Raw genomic sequence first — 13525 nt, forward strand, 5'->3', positions numbered from 1 at the left:
CCTCACGCGCTTTGGGTGAACTCCAGGCCCTGGGCAAGCTTTTAGCTTGTGGCTGCAGGAAGCCCTGAGCTTCTCGGGAGCTCTGATGCCCTTTATGTGGCAAAATTCTTTTATCTCTTTGTGATATGCAGGTTATATACATCTAAAACTACAACTCTAACCGAGTGCGGTAAAAATGACTACCAAGAACAGCATGTGTTAAGCGAAGGATGCTGCTTTCCCTCAACCTGTCTAATGATTTCAAAGAATAAATAAGGAGAGGGTTCTGTAGTATTTTATACTCATGCAGCGTGGAGATTTTCAGCGCCAGTCACTCTTTAGCCCGTGCTTTCTCTTCCTGCCGGTTTGTTGTCCCGTGTCCTTCCCCAGCTCTGCCCTGCCACCGCGGACATCGTCTCTGTCCCCACACCCTCCTCAGCAGAGTGGCTCCTGGTGTCTGGGAGGGAGCACGTTGCCTTGGGTCACCCTGATGTGTTGAGTTGTTCGCCCGGGTGCTTGCTGGGCTTCACTTTCCTACCCTTTGCTCTCCAGGACCATTTCCTCCTTCTTCTTCCTCCCAACAGCATTCAGTGTACGATATAGGACTGAGCTGGGCTCCCTCTGCTTCTTAGCCATATGGGACTTGGCCACTGCAGTTTGGTCTTAGAATCATAGAATCATCTAGGTTGGAAGGGACCTTCAAGATGATCTAGTCCAACCATCAACCTAACTCTGACAAAAAAACCCATCACTAAACCATGTCCTCCAGCACCACGTCAACCCGTCTTTTGAACACCTCCAGAGATGGTGCCTCAACCCCTTCCCTGGGCAGCCCATTCCAAGGCTTAATAACCCTTTCAGTGTCAAAATTTTTCCTAATATCCAATCTGAACCTCCCCTGGGGCAACTTGAGGCCATTTCCTCTTGTCCCATCGCCTGTGACTTGGGAGAAGAGACCAACCCCCCCTGGCTACACCCTCCTTTCAGGGAGTTGTAGAGAGCGAGAAGGTCTCCCCTCAGCCTCCTTTTCTCCAGGCTGAACACCCCCAGCTCCCTCAGCCGCTCCTCACAAGACTTGTTCTCCAGACCCCTCACCAGCTCCGTTGCCCTTCTCTGGACCCGCTCCAGCCCCTCAATGTCTTTTTTGTGGTGAGGGGCCCAAAACTGGACACAGTACTCGAGGTGGGGCCTCACCAGTGCCCAGTACAGGGGGACGGTCACCTCTCGAGTCCTGCTCACCACATTGTTCCTCATACAGGCCAGGATGCTGTTGGCCTTCTTGGCCACCTGGGCACACTGCTGGCTCATGTTCAGCCTGCTGTCCACCAACACCCCCAGGTCCTTTTCTGCCAGGCAGCTCCAGCCACTCTGCCCCCAGCCTGTAGCGCTGCAGGGGGTTGGTGTGACCCAAGTGCAGGACCCGGCACTTGGTCTTGGTCTTCACGGTGCTAAATGACCCACAGAATGAGTAGGGTGTGGAGTGATTCCATACTATTTTGAGGACCAGTTCCCACCTGGTAATGAGGAGTTGGAGGCCACACACAGTCAGTTGGACACACTAAAATGCAAGTAAGGGATGGAGGGACTCAGCCGTGTCTTGGGATGGTTGGGCAGCGTTGCCGAGGGTCTTGGCTCCGTTCTGGCGTGCTTCAAACACATATACTTCATGGAACATCTAACACACCCGTGAAGTGGTGGGTGCTCAGGCAACTCCCCAAGCTCTGCTAGAGCTATGTGGGTCGTGTCCGTTGTGACCAGGAGATACCCTATGCAGGGACAGCGAGGCCAAAGCAGAACAAAGAGGGTTTACTCTCACAGAGGTTAGGAGAAGAGGATTTACTGCTTTTGAGAGGTTTGGAACCCAAAATCTCTATTTCCTCTTTGAATTTTGCGTGTATAGAGAAGAGCAGCCCCTCACGTCTGCCATACTGCTTCCTACATAGAGGCTTTTTCAGCCACATCTCAGGATTATCAGTAAAGCTGTCAAGAGAACCTTTGACATCAGCTTCATAAAGCGAGTATCATGTTGGAAATTGCCTCAGGTAATTAATTAATTCTTCTGTAAATAGAAGGCTTGATACGCATCAGTAGTGCTCTGGGATGTTTCTCAAGAGCGAAGTAAACTCTCCAGCAGGGCCCGTAGCGAGGAGCAAAGCACTTTCCTATGCAGGAGCCTCATTGTTCTTTCCAGTTTAATTCTACAAGGAAACAAAAATACAATCTTCACCTTGGCGGATGGTATTGGAGGGGAAGCGCAGCTGCCGAGGGGTCCCTCGGGGAGGCGGGTGTCAGCTGGGGAGCGCCGGGGCCGATGCCTGTCTCTGGTTGCAGGACAGAAGCAGCAGGACCTGGCTGGGCTCTGCCGCGTCTCTTCAGCCGAGCCATGTACAGTCACCTCAGTACCACGAGTGGCCCCAGAGACCCTCTTCCACGGGGTGTGGGAAGGAGAAGTCCAGAACATGGTGTGTTTTCTGCCCCTGGTGCTCTCCAGGCACTGGTGGAGCTGGTCTCTCATCCGGCGAGTTGGAAGCGTATCATCTCTACTGCGTATTTTCCACCCGTCAGTGCACGGCCAGAATAGATATTCCCCAAACTATTTCCAAGGCTATCTTTTTTTAATCAGATTTAAAATCGTTTCTCGATACACGGGTAAACAGAGTGGTTTTTCAGTGATGTTTTACTTGGATTTGCTGGCACAGAAAAGTCACTTCCTTCAAAATAAAACTAATATATTTATGGATTTCAGCAGTAGAGAAGGAGTACAGAAGGAAAAAAAAATAAAATCCTGCTTTTTATTGCTAAAACTGTCTTCTCCACTGACTCTTAGGTCTGGAGGGGCACTTTGGCTCGCCTTCGCTACAAGAGGACAAAAGCCGCCCTCGCCATCCTCAAGTATTACCGCCGCTACAAAGTGAAGGCCTACATCCACGAGGTCGCCCGGCGCTTTCACAACGTCAAGCTGATGAAGGACTACGGGAAGCACGTGCAGTGGCCCACCCCACCCAAAGTGCTGCGCCGCTTCGAAGAGGCGCTTCAGAACATTTACCACAGGTACAAATCAAAACTCTTCTCTCTCTTCCCTGGAGGAGTGAAGCTTCTGCTTGTTCCATAAAAGTTGGGAAAATGATTGAAGAACACCAACTGGGCATCATAGATGAAAACATTGGTGGCTTTTGGTAGCCTTGACCAGGCAAATAATTATTCTGTTTCAAAGACTTAGTCAGGATGGACGTTGTATTTCCTTCCTTGGCCCTTTTCTGGTTGCTTTCAAAAGAAAAGAACAGCTGCTGTAAGAGGTGGGGGAGAGAAGAGGAATCTTTTCCGCTCCCTCAAGACTTCTTGTAGTACTTTTCTGCAATAGAGTAAGCAATGTTCTACTATTACCCCTATTCTCTGTGCAGAAAAGATATTTTATACCTTTATTACAACCTCCTAATATCTAAAAGCTAGTGATTTTTTCCCTGGTAAGTTGTAGACAGAATAGTTATGATTCCAATTTGAAAAATGATGATTTCTGAAAGTCAGTGAACAAGAGAAACGTTGGCTGGATGGGGCCTCCGGAGACCTCCGCTCCAGCCATCTGCTCAAAGGGGGGTTGCCACCAGCACTAGATCAAGTCAGCTTTGATTTTTTCCCCAGCTGCCTCTTGAAAGCCATCCACAACCTGTCTGGGTGGAGAGTCCTGCTTTCAGAATAAGCTCAATTATCATCACTACAAAATTAGAGTCTGTAAAAGTGTTTTCAAAGCCTTGATCCTAGAGAACTGGTGTTGCTGCTGAAGGCTGGAACGTGGTGTGGAGCGATGGATGGGCTGCCCTGCACTGTTTCACGTTACAGTTGGTTAGGTTTTGGTTGTAGGGCCAAATTCAGCTATTAAAGGAAAATGATGTTGTAAATGAGCCAAAAAATGGGCTTGCAAAAATTTTATTGCAAACAGATGCACCAGTGGTTGACTTCTGGGTGCAGGACTGGGAGTATTCCAGCGACGTTTGTAGGAGTCAGAGATGATGTGTGACTTCATAGAGTCATAGAATGGTTTGGGTTGGGAGGGACCTTAAAGCCCATCCAGTGCCACCCCCTGGACACCTCCCACCAGACCAGGTTGCTCCAAGCCCCCTCCAACCTGGCCTTGAACCCCTCCAGGGATGGGGCAGCCACAGCTTCTCTGGGCAACCTGGGCCAGGCTCTCACCACCCTCACAGCAAAGAAGTTCTTCCCCACATCTCATCTCCATCTCCCCTCTGTCAGTGTCAAACCCTTCCCCCTCCTCCTATGGCTCCCCTCCCTGATCCAGAGTCCCTCCCCAGCTTTCCTGGAGCCTCTTGAGGGACTGGAAGGGGCTCTAAGGTCTCCCCGGAGCCTTCTCTTCTCCAAGCTGAACCCCCCAAGTCTCTCAGCCTGTCCTCACATCAGAGGGGCTCCAGCCCTCCCAGCATCTCCGTGGCCCCCATTCAGAATGATACGGAAGTTTCCAGCTTTATGAATGCAATGGAAGGACTTCTTTTCCCCCCGACATTTATAGTCTAGGGGTGTCCTTGTTGTGCGGATCATGCAGAACCATTCCTTGTAGTGCGTGGCACAGACTGTGGAGCTCACTGGGGTGCTTTGCGGCAGGTGGAGAGCAGGAGTACTCATCCGGAGTGTCCCACCAGAAGTCCTACCTCAACTGAGGGCCAAGGTTGCTGCCATGGAAGTGCTGAAGGGTCACCGAGCTGATATTGGCCTGCAGAGAGCGTGGGAGGGGAATTACATCGCACTGGTGAGTATGAGCAAAGGGATAAATGCAGTGCCTGGGGCTTGGGATGCTAAAAAGGGTGGAAATTTGAAAAAGTGACTGTTGGTTTCTTGAGAGGGAGAAGGACTTTCTCCTTTCTCCCCCAGAGAGACATTTCCTCTGTAAATGGGTTTATGTAGTTTCAGCGTCTTTGACTTCTACTGCCCTAGGAGTGATTTTTCTGAATACTTAAGCCAAGCTTGAGCATCACAAGCAGCATTAAAAGGTAATGAGTAATGCCATCAGCTGGCTCTTCAAATGGCCAAAGCTGGCAAAGAAGTCGATATAAAACTAAAATTCTAGATCTAATGGGATGTTAAGAAATAGCCTAAAATGAAAAGGAACAAAGAAATTCTCTCTGGGCAAGTTCCATCGCTTCCTTTTACTCCCTCCTTCCTTCAAGCATTTTGTTTTGTTAAGGCTTTATTTTTTTTTCAGAAAGCAGATAAAACTCCCGATGCTCTGTGCTCCTCGGGGAGGCAGGGGCTGGAGGAGGCCTTGGGCCGGGGTGGTGGAGCTGCAGCCCCTGCCCCGCCGTCCCCATACGCCGTCACTCCTTCCCGAAACGGGGAGAGTTACGTGTCTTTCTCTGCTCTTTCAGAAGCCGGATAACTCTCAGAGCACGGGCTCTTTCATCCCCGTTGCCAACGAGCTGAAACGGAAAGACAAGTACATGAATGTTCTCTTCTCCTGCCACGTCCGCAAGGTAACGGCGTCTGCGGGGTCCCGGAGGGGGGGGGAGAATCCCTGCGGCCGGGTGAGACCTCAGGAAGCCAGGGTGAGACCTCAGGAAGCCACGGGGCAGGAGGAGATCCTGGAGAGGCGAGAGCAGGCAGCAGCTCAAGGCCCTCCTCTTTCAAGGCACGACATCAGTAATTTTTTGATGGAGACGTAACTCTGAGCCTCTTGCGCCAACGGGTGCCGCGTGTGAGGGGCTTCTGCGGCTCCTCATGTCGGGGACTTGGAGAAATTCACTTGATTCTCTGTAACTGCTTTAGATCAGGCTTTTTTTCTTTTTCCTAGCAGAATGTGTTTTCGTGTTAAATTGGTTGGAAGGTTGAAAAAAACCATTTAGAAAAATGTGCTTGCATAGTTTTTACGGGTAGTTCATAATGATCTAAATGATGCTGGGTTTAAGTGTCTGTCGGGAGAGGATACTGTGACGTTTCCAAAGCCACCAGACAGAACCAGTTTCAACGCCAGGCCGGGGCTGCTGATCTTCCAGGGTTTTTGAGAAGCTTTATATTCTTTTTATTTCTAAAAATGTGCTTTTGCAGTTGGTCCCCTCTTGCCAGAAGTGCAGCACGTGCATGATCATCCTTTATGATTCTGCAAATATTATAATTAATAGTAACAACAAAATTCATTATAAAAAAACTTCCTTGCCAGTCGTAGGGAATTACATTATTTTCACAGCAGTGATTTGTGTGTATAAAAATAGAAATCTCTTACTGCTTTCCAAACGGAATTATTTCGGTGGAGTATTCCGTTGCTTTTAACATGTTGTCTTGAAGAGTGTGGTTCGCTGGTTGGATGAGCAGTTTGAGAGAATATCGGGGGATATTTTTGGGATTAAAGGAGGATGGAGTGAGTCTGAGTCCAAACCTCCTCTTTACAACCCTCCAGGGGTTTGGCCGGAACCTCCTTACAGACACGTGTCCCAGTTTGGGGTAGCCTAAACCACGACAACAAGGAGATACGGGAGAATTTCACCCTGGCTGAAAACAAAAGAATTGCTCTTCTAATTTAATGAACTATTTCTAAATCGGGGCTGTTTCTAGCCAAACTGGAAAAATTGTAAAAATACAATATTCAGTTCTTAAAGATGTGATTACAGGGATTGTTTTGAATGGGAATGGAATGAGGGGAATTGCTCGGGGGGTGGGGGGTGTATGTCACACATCTACTCCATGTGGGAGTTTAATTTTGCTCACTCTTAGGCAAATTTTAAGCTTTTAAGTCCTTATGTTTCTCTCGCTCGCTCCTGGTTCAGCTTTGAAGGACAATCTCCTGGGCAAGCCCAGGGGACAGCAGGTTTCTGAAGCTCAGCTCCTGCTGCTCCCGGTCAGGAGCCACGAGCAGAGAGCTCCTGCCCTTCAGCCAGCGTCGGAGCAGTTCTCTCTCGTTTCTGGTGTATGGAGAAATCCTGGAACATACGATCGTCCTGTTACTGGATTTACTTGTTGGGAAAATCCATCTTCTGCTGAGGTTTGTTGCACTGGGTCCCGGCACTTCCATAAGAGCAGGCTGGAGATGGAATAGGTGTTACCCATCATAACCTGGATTTCTTCCTCAGCCTGGAAAGTTACTTCCGTTGGTTCCAGAGGTGCAGAGAGCTTTAGTTTACCGCGGGCACTTAAAAACCGTAGCTCAGCAGAAATCAGAAAATACTGCAGAGACAGCGAGGTTACAGCCGTGCCGTCTTGGGGGGTTTAAATTATCTTGTAACTTTTTTCGATCTTTTTCAAGGTTAAATTGCTGGTTGCTTTCTTCCATCAGAGAGGTCAGGCTTAATCCTCCGCTTCCCTGCTCAGTTGGGGACCCCTTCGGGTGGCGTTTGAAGTCTTGGGAAGGGAGGCACATGCGTGAGCGCGGCAGGACAGGACGGACGCACGGTGACAGCGGGGCTGAGGTGGGACAGACTGACCTGAAATGGGCACAACGCCGGGGGCCATGGGGAGGCTGCCACCGGGAATGGGCACTCATCCACAGTCTGGTGGTGGTGTTCATGCTTTTCCTGGTCTTCATTCTTAAGGATCTGTGTTAGACAGAAAAAATATAGCTAAATTTAGTGAAACTACAGCATCGCCTTTAGGAAAAATGGTGGCCTTGAAGAAGCAAATAGGAGCACCTCTTCTCCGACACGTGGATCCAGTCATTCCAGCATTGCTGTTGAGGACGAGGCTGCAACTTTGTCGGATCTCTACTGATGTGTGAGCCTGTGATTTCAGTACATCTCCATGTTTAACTCAAAAGCAAAGGACCCCTTTCAGATCCACGCTTGGGTGTAATAGCTTTTGGAGTGAACCATTTGTCTTCCTTCTTGTACGGACAAGAAATGTCCAGGCGAGCCTGAGGTGAGCAAAGGAGAGAAGACAAACAATCCTGGACTTTGAGAGCTAAAAGACAGAGATTTGACATTTCAAGATTTAGCTTTTCACTTCCCAACCAATGCACTTCTTTAGGTAATCTATTACACCTTAAATCTGAACATGCATTTGCAGACTAAGCGACTGTTGCAGGGCCTGTAAGCAATGCCGGGCTTTGACTGCAAGAACCCAGGCTTTCCCCTGAAAACAGCATTAGCCTTCTTTTGCTCTTTACATAAAACAATTTATATCCTAAGCAGTCTTTTCTCGTGTCAAAGACACAAGCTGTAGCGTTCTGCCTCTTACCCCAGAAGTAAGGGCAGGCTGAGGATCAGTGCTGTGGGGTAGAGGGAATTTCTGGTTGCTGCATCCTTCCCTTTTTCTTTAAAAAAAAATAAATGAATGAAATCACAATAATATTTTTTTTCCTTTTAGCTTTATCCTTCTCCAGCTTCCCCGTACCAAATGTTATTTGCACAAGTGTGGCACTTGGCTTGAGCACGTGCGGGCTGGATTGATGGTCAGAGCCTTTGAGAGGGAGGTTTGTCGAATTTCTTCGGCTACACCTAAGTTTTTTGTTGTGGATTGCCAAATTGGCCGTTACTGTTTGTTTCTCAGCTGGAGTTTGGCTCATGCGAAGCTTTAGCAGGGGACTGAAGAGGGAGTTATAGAAATGAAAATGTAGTTAATTATCAGGTGGTTTCATTGCTTCCCTTCAATAATACTCTTTAACAAAGCATCAGTCCACGGAATGAGGTTGCTCCAGTTCATTCGTGGTAGATTTTCACGATTCAGCTTATTTGAGGATTCTTGAGCAAAAAATGGGCTGTTGCTGCTGGTCCCTCGGTAGGGCAGAAGGGTGTCACCGGTAACGAGAGCGTCCCTCGATCGGGCAGAAAGGTGTCACCGGTAACGAGAGTGCTCTTTGGTGCCTTGAGGTGACTGTTTTATTTCTGGGGCAGCGTTGGGGTCCCTCTGCGGCTCCCAGCGAGGTACCGAATCCTCACGCCCCGCGTGAAGCAGGTCTTGACTGTCAGCAGATAATTACAGTCCAATACACTTCTTTCCTTGCAAAGAAAAGAAATTAAGAAGATAAATACTGGGCAACTTGCATACAAGTTAAGCCTGGTGTTTAAAATGTATTTAAAAATGTTTATGTATAGAACGTATCTGATGATCCGTAAGGTATTTGCTAACCATTACATTCTGCGACAGATTTTTTTGGAGCTGCTGATTGACATTGTTCTAGGGAAGTCAAGGCAGTGATCCCAACCCTCGCCAGCCGGGGAGCTGCTCTTGAAGCTTTGCTAACTGCTGGTAAAGCCTTCTTCAGCTTGGGTGCGTGGGGGTCTTAATTTCAACAGCTTGAGATGAATAATAACGGGTGAATCTGTTTGGACCGAAGCTTTTGGAGCTCTTTTTATAGATGGTCTGTGAAGAGGCTTTGAAATCTCTCTGACGGGAGGTGCGTGCGTTGGCTTCCTCGCTGTAGGTATAGGTAGAAGCAGGTCGTTTCTGCCTATGGAAAAATACATCTCTTCTGAGCATTGTGGTGCTCTGCTCTTCATTTTTCAAAGGAAATGTTCGAGTTTTTTGCCTTGGGAAACCAAATGCATATTCATGCATACCACCAGATTTTGTTGTATCACCTAGGAAACAACAGCTTCTCTGGGTTTTTTTTAAGAATCAGGCTTTTCTTCCCCCTTTCTCCCTTGTCATTTGGGGCACCTCTCCCTTGAGAGGACCATCTCTTCCAGAGCCCCGTGCCCTGGGGTGTCTCGAGGCCCCTGGCAGTGACCTGAAAAGCTCTGCTATAGGCTAGACCTTCATTTTCCCCCATAAGCTCGTCAAGAAGCTAAATGAAGACTGATTCGCATTTGGATCAACAAAGATATAAATAAAAAAATGCCCAGAAGGTGCAGAGAACACAATGCTGGGGAGGGCGGTTCTCCGGGAGGGTAGAAGATGGAGCTGAGAACATAAGGCCTGTCTCTACTCCTACAAAATCAAAAGAACGGTGGCGTTTGCGATGGTGCTGGCATTTGTCTGGATGTCTCCTGTGCGTGCTGCCCAACGTGACAGTTTACTTCTAGAAACACAGCGTGGATTATTTACATAAATACCATAGATGCAGGAGGCATCTGAAGCAAAGAGATTGCTTGGGAAGGGCTGAAAAGGGCACAAGTTCCAGGGCAGCAGGAATTTGCTTCTCACATGAGATGAGCTGATGGACTTGCCCTTCAAGAATCACAGGCTGGCATGGTTGGAAGGGACCTCTGGAGACCATCCAGTCCAACCCCCTGCCAGAGCAGGGTCACCCAGAGCAGTCGCACAGGAACGTGTCCAGGGGTTTGGAATGTCTCCAGAGACTGAGACCCCACCACCTCTCTGGGCAGCCTCTTCCAGGGCTCTGCCACCCTCACAGGAAAGAAATTCCTCCTCATGTTTAGATGGAACTTCTTATGTTCCAGTTTGTGCCCATTGCCCCTTGTCCTGTCTCCAGGTACCACTGAGAAGAGTCTGGCCCCATCCTCCTGACACCCACCCTTAAGTATTTATAGGCGTTGATCAGATCCCCCCTCAGGCTGCTCTTCTCCAGCCTAAAAAGACCCAGGTCCCTCAGCCTTTCCTCAGCAGAGAGATGCTCCAGGCCCCTCATCATCTTTGTAGCCCTCTGCTGTACCCTCTCCAGCAGTTCCCTGTCCTTCTTGAACAGGGGAGCCCAGAACTGGTCCCAGTGCTCCAGATGGGGCCTCCCCAGGGCAGAGCAGAGGGGGAGGATGACCTCCCTCCACCTGCTGGTCACACTCTTCCTGATGCACCCCAGGATGCCATTGGCCTTCTTGGCCACAAAGGCACATTGTTGGCTCATGATCATCCTAGTTGGCTCATGGTCATCCTAATATCATCCATAATCTCTGCTGTTGGCTGCCGGTGAGGTTACAGGTGATAATACAGTGGTTTGTCACGGCAGGCAACTCATGGTTCTTCACTGAATTATATCCTGTATCTATAATTGCTCTTAAATTTACAGCTGGAGAGCCCAGTGGCAATGTTAAGATATTAAGATATTAATGTTTCCCAATGTCAACACTAAGCCGTGTTTGCTGAGCTACTAGAAACTGCTGGAATGTTTCAGATACTGTGAAGTCTGTTTTCATGGTAGGGTATTGGCTGATGGAATCGCAGGATGATTTAGGTGGGAAGAGACCTCCGGAGGTCTGTGGTCCAACCTCCTCCTCTGAGCAGGGGGTTTTCAGGGTTAGACGAGGCTGCCCAGGCTCTCAGTCAGCTGGGATCTGAAAACCCCTGAGGATGAAGGTTACGCAGCCTCTCCGAGCCCTCTCCCAGGACTGCCACCCTTTTTCCCTTGTGCCCTGTGAGACCCCCTGCTGCTGCATCTTCTGCCCGTGGCCTCTTGTTCTTTTGCTGTGCTTCTCCAGGAAGTCTAGCTCCATCTCCATGCCCTGCCTTGGTCAGAGGGTACAGTCACTTGAAGGTTAAAGCACCTTTGCCTCTTTTCAGAAGCCAGTATTAAGGTTGTTTGAAGCGCACTGTGATTTTCTTAGCACCAAGTATCTTCTGGGAGTGGAGTGGGAGTCAGGAGACTGGAGTTCAGATTCAGAATAACCTGAGAATGGTACAAACGTTTAACAAAAAACAAACAAACCCTCACTCTGGGGTCAGTTAACCTTCGAGGTGCACAGATGCCCCTGGGTGCTTTCTCCTGTGGTCTAGAAGTTTAGTGGATGCTGTAGCTCTGCTCTGCGTGTTCCCAGAACAGCCCGTGGCTGGGCAGTGAGCTCCTGCTTAAAGGATTTCTTTTGAGGAGCTCGAACCCACCAGTGATTCTTAGCACCATTGTCCTTAACAGAACACAAAGGTGAGTTAAAATACGGGTTGAATGATGTCCACCTCTATAGAAGAATCTGCTGTGCTCCCAGTATGAGTCTGGCTCAGCCGAACTGGTCCCGTAGCTCACTGTGGCTGAACAGAGCTGTCCTGGTTTCTTTCCCTGTTTATCACCACCCAGACCCTCATCCTCTTTCCATCACTCTGGCTCTGATGCTCGTTGTGCCCTTCCCTCGCTAAGTTCACTAAAAGGGCACATTTTTATCACGTTAGATGAACACCAGAGTTGGCTGGGCATATGGGGTTAGGACCTCCTGGAAGGGGCAGCAGGATGTTCTTCTTGATGGCAGCGAGCCTTTGGACTAGACTGGTGGTGCTCTCACTCTGCCTCTCTTGCCAAAGGAGAGGGTTGTTTTCGATACCTCTTGCAGCCTGAGGACACTCTGGTTTGGTCCTTCTCCTGCTGACCAAGAACTAACCTTGCCTTCCTCCCACCAGCTGGTTGCCTGGGTCCCAGCGTCCAGGCTGGGCTCTCCCATGCTCCTTCTGGCCTGTTCAGTCTCTTCTGAATAGAAAGGCCAAGAGGAAATGGCCTCAAGTTGCACTGGGGGAGGTTTAGGATGGATATTGGGAAAAATTTCTTCACTGAAAGGGTCATCAAACACTGGACCAGGCTGCCCAGGGCAGTGGTGGAGTCACCATCCCTGGAGGTATTTAAAAGCCGGGCAGACGTGGTGCTGAGGGACGTGGGTCAGTGGTGGTTTGGGCAGTGTTGGGTTGATGGTTGGACTTGATGATCTGAAAGGTCCCTTCCAACCTCAGTGATTCTATGATTCTTCCTTCTTTTGGAATGGCACAACTTCAGCAGAACGGGCAGAGCGTGCCTGTGTTCAGCTGATGGGTAACTCACATCCACTAACGGGCTCGGGAAGGAACAGTGTCCACATTTCCCACTTCTTGGAGGAGTTGCTTAGCTACATCCAAGGCACCGGGTGTTTTACAAGAGGGAAGTGGGACCTGCTCAAATTTAGGATGGGCCAAAGCATCTCTTTCAAATGCCTCAGGTCTGGACTGTCACAAACCCTGGTGACCCCCTCTTTGGCTCTGTGGGGCAGGTCTTCTGCCCCAGACAAAGGGGGCAAAGGCACGTACAGGATGTAGGAACAACAGCCATCGCCTTGGCCTTGGTGTCTGCCAGGGTCGGGGTGGAGTGTTCCTGGGGGAAAGCATCTGTCCCTTCTTTGAGGCCATGGACTTGCCCAAGGTTGACCCAGCCTGGCTCGATGCCTCTGGGAATGTTCCTTCTCCGAGACTCTGTGTTTCTCTCTTTGTAAAAAGGAATTTATGGGCTCCATCTTCGCTTTTCACTCTTTCAAGATCTGTGGAGAAAACCTGTGTAAGAGCTTTGGGAGTTTTGCATATTGACTCCTGCATAGTTTTATTCTGCGTGGTCTTGCAGTGATCAGTGGGACTGACAATTTTCTTCTTTACAGGTCAATCGCTTTAATAAGGTGGAGGACAGAGCGATCTTCATTACTGATCGGCACCTGTATAAGATGGACCCCATGAAGCAGTACAAAGTGATGAAGACCATCCCCCTCTATAACGTAAGTACAGGGACAGAGGAATCCCTTGTCGGACCCTCTTAGTCGTGGGCAGTGCATCTGCTCTTCAGCTCCATTTTCCTGTCCTTAACATGGAAAAAGACCTCGCTTTACAATTTTTAATATATTTAATGTCTTTAAAACAGCTATAGTACAGTTACCTACAACACTCATGCATCGTGTTAGCTTTTCATTTCAGTACATAAAATAAAAGCTAAAAACCAAAC

The 13525-nt window shown here is 49.0% G+C and overlaps 1 protein-coding gene across 2 annotated transcripts in view; it reads left to right on the top strand.

Moving 5' to 3' along the window:
- The window catches only part of MYO1D (myosin ID), a 182743-nt gene that overhangs the window by 88305 nt on the left and 80913 nt on the right, over positions 1-13525 (top strand). For both annotated transcript variants that reach the window (XM_074162905.1, XM_074162904.1), the window contains exons 17-20: positions 2807-3030; positions 4594-4738; positions 5355-5459; positions 13188-13301. In XM_074162905.1, the coding sequence (XP_074019006.1) occupies positions 2807-3030; positions 4594-4738; positions 5355-5459; positions 13188-13301 (588 nt within the window). The remainder of the gene's footprint in view (positions 1-2806; positions 3031-4593; positions 4739-5354; positions 5460-13187; positions 13302-13525) is intronic.

Source organism: Numenius arquata, chromosome 23, assembly GCF_964106895.1.
Source record: "Numenius arquata chromosome 23, bNumArq3.hap1.1, whole genome shotgun sequence".
Lineage (NCBI taxonomy): Eukaryota > Metazoa > Chordata > Aves > Charadriiformes > Scolopacidae > Numenius > Numenius arquata.